The sequence below is a fragment of the Hyperoodon ampullatus genome (genome assembly GCF_949752795.1).
Source record: "Hyperoodon ampullatus genome assembly, chromosome: 13".
NCBI lineage: Eukaryota > Metazoa > Chordata > Mammalia > Artiodactyla > Ziphiidae > Hyperoodon > Hyperoodon ampullatus.
This window is the reverse complement of record NC_136926.1, coordinates 8496905-8510415: the sequence shown is the minus strand read 5'-3', so window position 1 is coordinate 8510415 and position 13511 is coordinate 8496905. Positions and strand designations below refer to the sequence as shown.

Here is a 13511-nt window from a genome sequence, read left to right as displayed (position 1 = left end):
TTTGAGCTCTTTCAGTCCACTGTATATCTCTAATACACCAGCAAACCTCATTTCTGCAAGCCCAGTGGGCTACAGGAGCAGGTGAGAACAGAAAAGACTCACTAATTTCTTTCTGGAATACCCAACGGTCCTAAGTGAAAAAGGTGTGCCCATGTCATAGACCCAGGAGATTGCAGAGGTTTTAAAACCTGTCCACAAAGTCTTTGAGAGCTCCCCACCCCTTCCAGAGGCAGGGCCAAATTCCCCTCCCTTGAGTGTGGGCTAGACTTAGTGACTTGCTTTTAACTACTATAATATGGCAGAAGTAAACAGTATGTGACTTCCAAAATTAGGTTATAAAAGGCACTGTGGCTTCCTCCTTGCTCTCTCTCAAACCATTTCTGGCGGAGGGCAGGAAGCTGCCATGTCATGAGGACACTCAAGCAGCCCAATGGAGAGGCCTACATAGTGAAGAACTGAGGCCCAGGCCTGAGGCCCAGGCCTAAGTTTTCGGTTTTGTTTTGTTTTGTCGTGCCGCACAGCTTGTGAGATCTTAGCTTCCTGACCGGGGATTGAACCTGGGCCCTCGGCAGTGAAAGCACAGTCTTAACCACTGGACAGCCAGGGAACTCCCCAGGTCTAAGTTTTGACACAAGCTCATTCAAGACTCTGAGCCAGAATCACCCAGCTAAGCCACACCCAGATTCCTGCCCTACAGAAGCTGTGAGCTGATGCTGCTAAGACATAAATTTTTTTTTTTAAGTTGTGAAGTTTTAGGGTAATCTGTTATGCAGCAATAAACAATACAGGGGTACTTCCAAATCATTGTCACTGTTTGTACGATTATGGAATTTTCCAAGACAAATAATTCTGTACAGCCAAAACATTTCTGTGGGGCGGCAATTAGGGGCAGTAGGGGAGGCCATGGCAGAAATGCATTGGCGCAGCTGATATTCAGCCTACCCTGTCATCATCTTTTTCCTTTAACCTGCTTCTTTTTTTTTTTCCGGTATGAGGGCCTCTCACTGTTGTGGCCTCTCCCGTTGCGGAGCACAGGCTCCGGACGCGCAGGCCCAGCAGCCATGGCTCACGGGCCCAGCCGCTCCGCGGCATATGGGATCCTCCCAGACCGGGGCACGAACCCGTATCCCCTGCATCGGCAGGCGGACTCTCAACCACTGCGCCACCAGGGAGGCCCTATCCTGCTTCTTCATGAAGCTTATCACCTCCTAAATTATATTATTCACTTGTTTGCTGGCCTGTCTCTTCTCCCAGCCAGAATACAAGCTCCATGAGAAGAACTTTGTTTATTCACTGTATTCTACCAACTACTTAGAAGAGTGTCTTGCACAAAATACAAAGTAAATGCAGCAAGAGGTAACTAATATACTAGTATACTCTTTTTCTTTTTTTTTTTTTTTTTGGCCATGCCATGCAGCTTGTGGGATCTCAGTTCCCCAACCAGGGATCGAACCTGGGCCACAGCAGTGAAAGCACCAAGCCCTAACCACTGGACAGACCGGGAATTCCCACACTAGCATACTCTTTAGAAATCTTTGTCTCCCACAAAGTTGCAACTACCCCTTTGACAACTGTCTCCACCCCTTGTCTTAAATAACTGAACCAAAACCCATTAAAATTCCTAACCCCCTCACCATGATCAAACGACATAAATCCTGGAACCAGGGAGAAGTCAGTCATGGGTTTGTAACCCTCCTCTCGTCCCCCCTGCAAACCCTCAGTTCAGGTGGCCCTTCAGCTGTCTCCACTCTCCAGGCACTTCCAGCATGGAGGCTTTGTGATTTCTAGAAAGTGTCGTTTTAATTAAATTCCAAAGAACCATTCTATGATCCCAGAGGACTTCATCATCATGGGATTTTTACCTTGCTTATTAACTGAAATCAGCATTCTTTTCAGCCGAACAAGTGGACTACTTCCAAGGTGACAATTTCCTTCCTAACAAGGTTCAAATCCTATAACAAGTTCCCACGGCCACTGACAGGGTTTGTAAGTCTATTTGCCACATAGGCCAACCAATAGGTCCAAGACATGTGGTTCTAGAAAATTGTGTGTGAGCCTTTTTCTGGTAATTAGATAGAATTCTCAATGTATTAATAGAGCTTACTATTTAAAGGAATCTTTCAATAAAGTGTAGAATATACTGAATATCTCAGAGAGGCAAAGTAGATATTAATTGAAATCTGTTACCCAAGGCTGTCTATTTTACCTTCCTAAATACACGTCCTGTTTGTCCTGTGTTCTCCTCTAACTATCATCTAGATGATGCAGTGGTTCCTCATACCAGTCTGCCCCCACCTCCTTCAATCCACTCGGCAGCTGCAGAATTTGCAGAATACAAATCTGAACACATACCTCTCTGCTTAAAATCTCAGAGGTTTCCGACTGCTCTTAGGAGAAATACAGACCCCTCGCTATGACACTGTCAGGCCCTGTCAGCCTGACCCACCCCGCATCCTGCACCATTGACCTTCCCTTGATCTGCTCCAGCCCCACTGGCCTTTCTTTGGCAAGTCCTTCAGCCCCGCCCTGTCCCCAGCCCTCCCCACCATCCCAGGCTCTCTGCACACAGCCAGAAAAGCTCTTCCCAGGCCTCTTCACTTAAGTAACTCCTCTCCCCTTTAGACTGCAGCTCAGGGTGGCCTGCCCTGCCCTCCCTATCCCAGTGAATCCCCCAGTACACGCTCCCATAGCACCGTGGGTCTCTGCCTTGTGGCCTCATCACAGCTGCAAATTTCCATTTGTTTCTCTGACTGTTGGACTAACATCTGTCTCCTGAATAGACTGTAAGCTCCGTGAGGGCAGGGAGCTCATCTGGTTTTCTCCCTGCTGTATTCCCGGTGCCCGACACCAATCAGATGTTCAGTTTATAGGCTGAATCAATCAGTCACTCAGTCAACGAGGGTCAGGATCTTCCTCTCACTAATCTGAATCTCACACTCTTTCCTCAAGCTCTGCCTCCGTGATTCCATCAAGGACCTTGGCACTTGCCTACTGCCATCCCTCCCCCACTTCCATCCCATCTCCTCTGTCCTTTAAAGCCCAGGTCAATATCCCCTCCAAGATGATTTCCTGATGCCAGCAGCCCAAAAGGATTCCTTCTCTCCCCATTTGCCTTCTGGGAACCTGTTTCCCTCTGCCGAGGATGAGAGCTGCACATTACCCTCATGTTAATGGCACATTCTCCAGAAGATAGGGGCTTTTTCTCCTGTTCATCTTTTACTTCCCTGTTCCAAGGGCTCCATACATTTTAATGTGATCGGATCGGAACAAAACAGAATTGAAAACCCTCCTACCAACCCCTCCTTGAGCCCAATCTTTCCCTTTGAGGCAGCCCAGATCCAAGGGGTGTAAAGAGCTTCAGCTTTGAGGGTAAAAAAAAAATGTCTGAGAGGTAATTAAAGAGAGAGAGAGCTTGAAAGCAAAACCTTGAGAAGCCCAGGGCCAGCGTGCTGGCCTCCCTTACAAAGCCTGGCACAGAGTTTGCATTCAATATGCACTGAATGAAGGGCTGAGTGAATGAAAAGTTCACAGCCTTTAAGCTCCTGGGGTCACTCCTGGCAGCGGGGCTGAGCAGAGAGATGCTAATGGATTTGGAGTCACCAGAGCCAACTCTTCTAGGAAGCCCAAAGCAATAGCTCTGCCTGGGCCACCAGCACCTCCTTCTCATTTTGAAGATGGAAACACAGAGGGCCTGAGATGGTACAGGCCCCAAGGCGACTTCCTCATCCCAAGGGTCCACCACTCAAGTCCTAGAACATGGAAGGTGCTCGTAGCTACCTCTGCCCATGTTAAATAATCAGTCTCAGGACTTACTGGTCACACCACATGTAGTGATGTCCCTGCAATTAGATGTGGCCACCTTCCCAGCCCACCACCAACCTCCCGCTTAGAGGGCACCGTGTCTCTAAGGAATGTCTGGTGAGGAAGTGGCTCCTGGCTTTTTTCAGGTAAGGTTCTTCTCAATCAGAGGTCCCAGGTCTCAACAGCAGGAAGCAAAAAATACCAGACCCCTACCCAGCCCTTGGCAAAAATAAAGTGTCCATGGCAGACTCCTAAAAATCCACTCCCAGGACATGCTGTCACTTGGAGGGAGAAGATGAATGTTTGACAAGTACACATACACACACGCACGTGCACACACACACACACACACGTGCACACACACACACACAGATGCACACAGAGATGGTTCCCATTACTCTTCCTCCTCTTCAGATCACATCCCTCCAGGGAGAGCTGGCAGGGAGGCCAAAGAACTATCTGGATGGAGAATCCAGACCCGGAGCAGAACGCAGAGCCCCTGCATTCCAGGGAAGCAAGATGCCAACCTGCCCACACTAAGGACCCCCAGCCCTCATGTCCCAGCAGCGACCCCGCAGGGCCCTGGCCTCAGCCCAGGCTCACTTCCAGCCCCCGCCCCCCACAAGGCTGAAAGCCACCCCCTCCCAGGCCCCGCCGCCAGCCACGCAGTCTTACTTCTTCACTTTCGGGTACTTCATCTCTGCAATGGCATTCGTGGCTTCCGTCTGCTTCTCCTTCAAGTGCTGGGGCCACATGTTATCCACCCAGTCCACCAGGTCTACCTGAAATCCAGCCAGACCACTGTCAGCGCCTCCTGGCTTCGAGTGCCCTTAAGCTGGACCCCATCACCACACCTCAACCCTCCTCCCGCTTCCAGACGCCTCCCGCCCTCTCCCTGGGCCAGCGCAGGCTGGCTTCGCGCAAGACAAGGAGGCGGAAGGTGGCCGGGGAGGGGACCGCAGCCGCGGGGGCGCCTACCACGGTGGGACGCTTGACCAAGTGCTCCAGCTTGGTGTGGCTGAACTCAAGGCTGATGACGTTGTACAGCTTGTCCCGCTGGGCCTCGGGCGTCTCATAGTATCGCACAAACTGGGACATGCTCATCTCCGTGCCTTTCTGGGTGTTCACGTCCATCACATCCACCAGCCGCCGGCTACCTGGGGGCAGAATCCACAGGCTGGTGGCTCCAGCCAGCTTGGGGTGCAGATCCTACTTGGGAGGCCCCGTAAAACAAAACCTGCCCCTGCCCTAGCATCCCCCATATGCCTCACCCTACGCCCTGTCTGCTCAATTACCTGGTCCTATCAGTTTTCCTCACCAAGTCACTCTCCGATCTTAAAACGAATCGCTCCCCAGTCCATCTGCTTCCCTCCACCACAACTAACTTGCCCCAAAATGCTCAGTTATCGAGCTGCAGAGCTGGGATTTGAAGCCAATTCCATCTTATGCTAGAACCCAGGTTCTTAATTCTTTTCTTTTTTTTTTTTTTTTTTGCCGTACGCGGGCCTCTCACTATTGGGGCCTCTCACTATTGTGGCCTCTCCCGCTGCGGAGCACAGGCTCAGGACGCACAGGCTCAGCGGCCATGGCTCACGGGCCCAGCCGCTCCGCGGCACGTGGGATCTTCCTGGACCGGGGCACGAACCCGTGTCCCCTGCATCACCAGGAGGACTCTCAACCACTGCGCCACCAGGGAAGCCCCAAGGTTCTTAATTCTTAACCCCCGAGCCCCACGTCTGCCCTATGCAATACTGAATCTTGATCACATGCTAAGGGTGAAAAATGATCCCCGCCTTCAGTGGCTGGCTTGTGGCCCCACAGATCCAGGGAAGCCTTGGAGAACCGCTTTGTTTTTGAGTCAGGAGTGCAAATCCACCAGGGGGCATCCCTGAACTTTGCTGGAAATGCTGGCCATGCTCTGGGCAATGCTGGCTCCTTCCTTACCAGGGCTCCTGGAACAGGTGGGCTCTGCTCAGCTGTTCTGGAAAGCCCACCTGTCAGAGAACCTGCTATGTTAGAGTGGGGGAGGGGAAGAGAACAGGCCCCCAAGCTCTCTCCGCTTCCTGGCTGGCCTCCAGCCTTCCACCTCCCCTGCCTCTCCTCCCTCACCTTGCTCAGGGTCCCATCTGCAAAGCCCCCTGAGGAAGGGGATTTGCTGGGCAGGTAGGTGATGGGAATCACAGCCCTAGAGGCTGGTGCAAGTCGGCATTAAAGGCCTGGAGCTCAGCTGCCCCATCAGTACAATACAGTGGTTAAGCTAAGACTCTGTGGGTTTGAACCCCAACTGGACCTCGGACCTCTTAGCGTCTCTCAGTTTCCCCATCTGTAACATGGGACAAAAATGGCAGCCAACCTATGGGGTTGTCCTGTGACTTAAATGAGATAATGTACGTGAAACATTCCTGAGAAGTGCCTGCAAGTAGGAAGTGTTACCTAACTGGCCAATTTCATTTATAATTACAGGTGGAGAAAGTGACGTGGTGGGAAATCAGAGCCAGTTAAATCCCTGCCAGCCAGTCCAAAAGGACAGACCACTTACCATTCTAAAACATAACCAGGACGGCTAATGGGGGGGGATGGGGGTGGTTATGAGGGGTGATGAAAATGTTCTAAAATTGACTATGGCAATGACTGCACAAACTCTGTGAACAAATGAAAAACCATTGAATTGTACACTTTAAATGGGTGAATTGTATGGTATGTGGATCATAACTCAGTAAAGCTGTTATTAAACAAAAACACTAGGCACTAAATGACCAACAAAGTTGGCTTTTCTAAAAAATATTTTTTTTCTTTCAAACGTCTCCTACCCACTTAAAACATACCTAATAAAAAATATAAATTATTCAGCCATAAAAAGGAGAGTACAGGGCTTCCCTGGTGGCGCAGTGGTTGAGAGTCCGCCTGTCGATGCAGGGGACACGGGTTCGTGCCCCAGTCCGGGAAGATCCCACATGCCACGGAGCGGCTGGGCCCATGAGCCATGGCCGCTGAGCCTGCGCGTCCGGAGCCTGTGCTCCGCAATGGGAGAGGCCACAACAGTAAGAGGCCCGCGTATCACAACAAAGAAAAAAAAAAAAAAAAAAAAAAAAGGAGAGTACAGACGGTCCCCGACTTACCATGGTTCAACCTAGATTTTCTGACTTTAAGATGGTGCAAAAACGATACACATGCAATAGAACTGTACTTGGAATACTGAATTTCGATCTTTTCCCGGGCTAGTGATACGATCCTCTCTTGTGACGCTGGGCAGCAGCAAGGAGCCACAGCTCCCAGTCAACCACAATCAAAAACAACCGAAACACTTACAGCCATTTTGTTTTTTCACTTTCAGTACAGTATTCAATACATTGCATGAGCTTTTCAACACTTTATTATAAAATAGGCTTTGTGTTAGATCATTTTGTCCAACTGTAGGCTAATGTAAGTGCTCTGAGCACATTTAGGGTAGGTGAGGTGAGGCTATGAAGTTTGGTAGCTTAGGTGTATTATGTGCATTTTCAACTTACAATTTACAATGGGTTTATTGGGATGTAATCCCATCATAAGTCGAGGCAGATCTGTCCTAGCGATACATGCTACCACATGGATAAACCTAAAAACATGATGCTAAGGGAAAGAAGCCAGACACAAATGGTCACGTGTTGCATGATGTCATTCATATGAAATGTCCAGAATAGGCAAATCCACAGAGACAGAAAGTAAGTGAGTGGTTGCCAGGGGCTGGGAGTGAGGGAATGGGAGTGACCGCTAAGGGGTATGAATCTCCTTTCGGGGTGTTGAAAATGTTTTAGAACCAGCAGACGGTATGGTTGCATAACACTGTGAATGTACTAAATGCCACTGAATTGTACATTTTAAAATGATTCATTTTGGGACTTCCTTGGTGGTCCAGTGGGTAAGACTCTGCGCTCCCAATGTAGGGGGTCCGGGTTTGATCAGGGAACTAGATCCTGCATGCCGTAACTAAGAGTCTGCATGCTGCAACTAAAAGATCCCACGTGCTGCAACCAAGAGTCCGCATGCCGCAACTAAAAGATCCCACATGCCCACATCTAAAGATCCTGCATGCCGCAACAAAGATCCCACATGCTGCAACTAAGACCTGGCGCAGCCAAAATAAATAAATAGTTTAAAAAAAGAAGAAAACTGGAAAATGATGAATTTTATGTTATGTAAATTTCACCTCAATAAATTTTTTTTTAAACACAATTCTTCTCCTGAACAGAAGAAGGATGTGGGTAGAAAAGGCCTGTTTTTTACTTTTTTGAGCACTAACAAGGCTTCCAGACCCCTTCTCCCCAACACAATCCCCAGGGCTCCCTGTGCACCCTCGCCCCACTCTGCTCCTAGCCAGGTGCAGGTCCCCACCCTCAGCCAAAAAGGGAAGTCAGGACTTGGAGTGGTTAGAGCCTTGAGGAGCAGCTGGGGCTGAGCGGGGCAGGAGGGAAGAGGCCTGGGGGTGGGAGAGGCCGAGGGGCTGTATCTGGAGCGCTTCTAAGAATAGCTTCCTCCGGCTCCCCAGGTGTCCTGGAAGCCTCAGCTGGTGGGAGGAGTTGGAGTGGGAATAGAGGGAGGAGGAAGGAAAGTCGGTTCTTCTGGGTGCCTGGGCTCCATAAACCTCCAGGGAAACACAAGTGCACCAGTAACCGGATTCAACCCCGCTGGGTTCCACCCCACAGGTGAGGATGAGAAATGCAGGAACATTAGCACACTTCCTAGGGAAGCAGAACAATACGAAGTGACCGTTGGCTTAGGAGTCTGACGAATCTGAGATAAAGGCCAGCTCTGAAGCAAACAGCAGTTGAGGAAAAGTTTCTCTCCATAAATATATGCCAGCCAATAAATGGCAAAGGAGGGACTTCCCTGGTGGTCCAGTGGTTAAGACTCCATGTTCCCAATACAGGGGCCCCAGGTTCGATCCCTGGTCAGGGAACTAGATCCTGCATGCAGCAACTAAGAGCCTGCATGCGGCAACTAAGAGCCTGCATGCCGCAACTAAATATCCCGCGTGCCGCAATTGAGACCCTGAGTAGCCAAATAAATAAATAAATAATTAAAAAAAAAAATTACTCTGTGCTTCCACTGCAGGAAGCACAAGTTCAATCAGATCCCTGACTGGGGAACTAAGATTCCTGCATGCAGTGTGGCATGGCCCAAAAAAAAACGGGGTGGGGGGAGGAATGACAGAATTAATTAGACCATCACCACTTTGCAGCCCCTGATAAAATAATGGAGATAGACATCAATGACTGCTAACAACAGAGAGAGAGAGAGAGAGAGAGAGAACCTAACATGTGCCTCCTGATGGATCTATGAGGCAGTCAGAATAAAATGAATGAACTAATGAATGAATTAGTGAGAGAGACAGACTCTGAATCTGATCAAGCATCTATATCCAACTACCAATTTACAGAAATGACAGAGAATGGAAGAGCATGTTAAGCTATTCCAAGGCAAAATCCAGGCAATGAAAAATTCTACAGGTCAAACAATCCAAAGGGAGATGGAGGGAGAACCCAGAGATGATTAATAAGAGACTGAAAAGGCACCTCAACCAATCACAATGCAAGACCATTATTTACATCCTGACTCATACAACTGTTAAAAAAAAAAAAAAAGTAGGGGGACATCCCTGGAGGCAGAGTGGTTAAGAATCCGCCTGCCAATGCAGGGGACATGGGTTGGATCCCTGGTCCAGGAATATCCCACATACCACGGAGCAACTAAGCCCGTGTGCCACAACTACTGAGCCTGCGCTCTAGAGCCCACGAGCCACAACTACTGAAGCCTACGCGCCTAGAGCCCGAGCTCCGCAACGAGAGAAGCCACCGCAATGAGAAGCCCGCGCACCACAACCAAGAGTAGCCCCCGCTCACCGCAAATAGAGAAAGCCCGCGCGCAGCAACGAAGACCGAATGCAGCCATAAATAAATAAAGACCACTTTAAAAACAAAGTAGGGGGCTTCCCTGGTGGCGCAGTGGTTCAGAGTCCGCCTGCCGATGCAGGGGACACGGGTCTGTGCCCCGGTCCAGGAAGATCCCACATGCCGCGGAGCGGCTGGGCCCGTGAGCCATGGCCGCTGGGCCTGCACGTCCGGAGCCTGTGCTCCACAACGGGAGAGGCCACAACAGTGAGAGGCCCCCGCACCGCAAAAAAAAAAAAAAAAAAAAAAAGTAGGGACTTCCCTGGTGGTCCAGTGAGTAAGACTCCGCACTCCCAATGCAAGGGGCCCAGGCTGGATCCCTGGTCGGGGAACTAGACCGCATGCATGCAACTAAGAAGTCCGCATGCCACAACTAAAAACCTGGTGCAGCCTAAATAAATAAATAAATATTTTTTAAAAAGAAAGTAACATTTATGCTATATATGAAACAACTGGAAATTTGAACAATGGATATGGATATTTACTCATTTTAAGGAATTTTTAAAATTCCTTAGTTTTTAAGGTTCCTAGTTTTTAAAAGACCAGGTGTGGGAGTGCACTCCATGGTCCTGAGGATCTGTCTCTTGCTTCAACAATGTTTGGAAGGAACAGACTCAGGGACGCCCCTTCCCCCAGCCTCCAACCACCCTCCAGCCATTTTTCCAGTGGTAACCTTCAGAACGAGCCACTCAGGCATCCGGGGCCTCCAGGACCAGCCAACGCCATTTTTTGCGCTTAGCTCCTTATTACCGATCAACTGTGAGCTCCCAGATGCGTCAGAAATATTCCATTGCAGTGGAGGCTGCCATCAACCGCCTGGTAAACATGCATCTGCGGGCCTCCTACACCTACCTCTCTCTGGGTTTCTATTTCAACGGTGACGATGTGCCAGGGGGTGGCTCTGGAGTGCGTGGGCCACTTTTTCCACGAATTGGCAGAGGAAAAGCACGAGGGCACCAAGCATCTCTTGAAAACGCAAAACCAGCGTGCAGAAGCCATCCCAAGATGAGTGGGGTAAAACCCAGGATGCTACGGAAGCCACCATTCTCATGGAGAAGAACCTGAACCAGGCCTCTCTGGATTTGTATGCCCTGGGTTCTGCCCAGGCAGCCCCTCACCTCTGTGACTCCCTGGAGCCACTCCCTAAGTGAGGAGGTGAAACTCATCAAGAAGATGGGTGACCACCTGACTGACCTCCGCAGGCTGGCTGGTCCCCAGGCTGGGCTGAGCCAGGATCTCTTTTAAACACTCACCTTCAAGCAAGACCAGGAGGCTTTGAAGCAGCCTTTGAAGAGCCCCTCTGGTGTCAGGGCTTCTGCCTGAAGCCTCTCAATGCAGCCACTAGGCAGCTTTTTAACCACCTTGGAGCCCTCTCCCAAGCCTTGGACCAAATGGAAACAATTAAGCTTTTTGAGGAAAAAAAAAAAAGGCTAGGTATGATAATGCTATTGTGATTACGTTTTTAAAAACCCCTGCTCTTGTAAATCAACTATACTATACACATTTAGAACTATATACTGAAAACTTTTGGGATGAAATGGCATGATATCTCAATATGCTTCAAATATTGCACAAAAAGAGGCAGTGGATGGGGGGGATGGAAGGGGCAAGACCACAGATTAATGGGTATTGGGGCTGAATGATGGGTACACGGGAGTTCATTATACTTTGTCTATTTTTTTTTTTAAGATTTTGTGATCTAATAGAATTTTTTTTCTTAGTTATCTACTTTATACATATGAGTGTATACATGTCAATCCCAATCTCCCAATTCATCCCCCCACCCCCCCCACCCCGTCTGTCTACTCTTGTTACTTTTCAAAATTCTCTCCAATCAGAAGTATTTTTATAAATTCCAGCTGTTACTAGCTCTATGGCTTCAGGGACTCACTTACCCTTTCTAGACTTGGACGGTCTTTATTCGTAAAACGGGCCCTTCAATGTAAGAGAGTCTAACACCAGGGCTTCCCTGGTGGCGCAGTGGTTGGGAGTCTGCCTGCCGACGCAGGGGACACGGGTTCGTGCCCCGGTGCGGGAGGATCCCACATGCCGCGGAGCGGCTGGGCCCGTGAGCCGTGGCCGCTGAGCCTGCGTGTCCGGAGCCTGTGCTCCGCAGCGGGAGTGGCCACAGCGGTGAGAGGCCCGCGTACCGCAAAAAAAAAAAAAAAAAAAAAGAGAGTCTAACACCACGTCTGGCACATGGTAGGGTCTGCAACACATTTACACACCAGCTACTAAGCAGGTATGGAAAGGTCCATGTGGCTCTGAATACAAAGTGAAGAGGGTCCCAATCAGACAGAAAGGGAAAGGGAGCTCTTTCTCCCCCATATGTGGACTTCTCAGAGAGACCAATTTTAGCTCTGAAGCTACAACCCCATCCAGGTTCTTTATGCTCACTTGAAGAGCCAGGCTGGAGGCATAGGTGCCTGACTTGTTTCTCCAACAGTGATGGCTCACAGGAGACCCCAGAATGAGCAGTGGGAGCCTCAAGGGCCCCTGGGACAGTGCCTAGAGCCCTGGACTGAGCCCTAGTCCCAGCCACCTTGACTGCCCCTGCTCTAGGCCTCAGCTGCCTCACATGAAAAGGCAGGAAGAAGTTGGCCTTTATAATTTTTTTTTCGTTGCCGCAGATCTCTTCCTTCAAACAGAAGCTTTGATGAGAGCCAAATACATAAATAAAAACAAGCAGCTCAGGCTGAAGCGGGAAGAGGGTAGGCATTCAGAATTCAGAGCTGGATTCCTGGGATTTCCCTTTGAAAACCACTGGGTTAGGTCATTTTTAGGTCCTCTTCCAGGGCCAACACACTGATTTTTAGCCTAGTTTTTTTTCTAGTGACTTTTTATTGGAGGATAGTTGCTTTACAATGTTGTGTAGCCTAGTTCTTAAATACTCAGATCATATCCCTTAAATATGAACTGGGCAGAGTAGAAGGAAGGAAGAGGAAAGAGATGGAGAGGCTTGCCCAAGGGGTCACTGGGGACACTTGAGGCCTGCCAGTCCCTTCCAGTCTGAGCTGGGAGATTAAGCACCAGGCCTCCATCTTCTCAGGTTCCAGTCCGGTCTGCCACTGGCGGCAAAGGGGAGCTGGGCATAAGTGCTGGGTCTCCGAGCAGGAAGCTCAGCCCCGGGCAGGAGGCAAGTGGCCCAAAAGGACAGAAGGGACACATGAGTGCTAAGAATGGAATGTGGTACTCCAAGCTCTGGGGAGCAGCCACCCCTGGGGCAGGTGACAGGGACAAGGTGCCTTTTGGAGCCTGCAAGGGATCCACAGCGCTGAAACTCAGGTTCCTGAAGTCGAGGGGTTACAGGAGAAATTTTCCACGTCAGAGCGGTGGCTGGGGTTCCTAAGTAGGCCACCTGCTCAGCAGCAGCCCCTCCCCTCCTCATTGGTTCTCTGAGCTCACAGGCTACACACACATCCACCAAATTCCAGCTGCAGAAATTAATCCATGGCCCCATGGCCCTTGCTTTGAAGGCTCCCTCAGTCAGTTCCAAGAGCCACGGGCTCAGAGCCGGAAGGAGGCTGTGGAAAGTCACCTTGAAGGCTAACAGAAAGCCTGCACGGGCACTGACCCCAAACCCCCACTGAGCCCGCTCTTCAGAGACTGCACACAAGTGTCCCACATCATAGTTCTGGAACGTTCTCTATCATCCTCAAGTTTCTGGACTGTTTTGTTTCTGCTCCTTGGGAATATCTCCTCATCCACCTCGTAGAGCCAGAGTTTATTATCAAGAGCACCGGCCAAGGGTCAAACACTGCTCCACTGCTTCCCAGCAGTGAG

General features: G+C 49.9%; 1 protein-coding gene and 1 pseudogene across 2 annotated transcripts in view; one reads left to right on the top strand and one right to left on the bottom strand.

The window, feature by feature from the left end:
* KDM2B (lysine demethylase 2B) overlaps positions 1-13511 on the bottom strand; it is a gene marked incomplete at both ends in the record, with an annotated part of 122827 nt that overhangs the window by 91791 nt on the left and 17525 nt on the right. The window contains 2 exons of the mRNA XM_079717578.1: positions 4477-4583; positions 4780-4958. Of these exons, the coding sequence (XP_079573704.1) occupies positions 4477-4583; positions 4780-4958 (286 nt within the window). The remainder of the gene's footprint in view (positions 1-4476; positions 4584-4779; positions 4959-13511) is intronic.
* LOC307061885 (ferritin light chain-like) lies at positions 10292-10973 on the top strand (annotated as a pseudogene). The gene is made up of 2 exons: positions 10292-10325; positions 10468-10973. The product of its transcript is annotated as a ferritin light chain-like (transcript).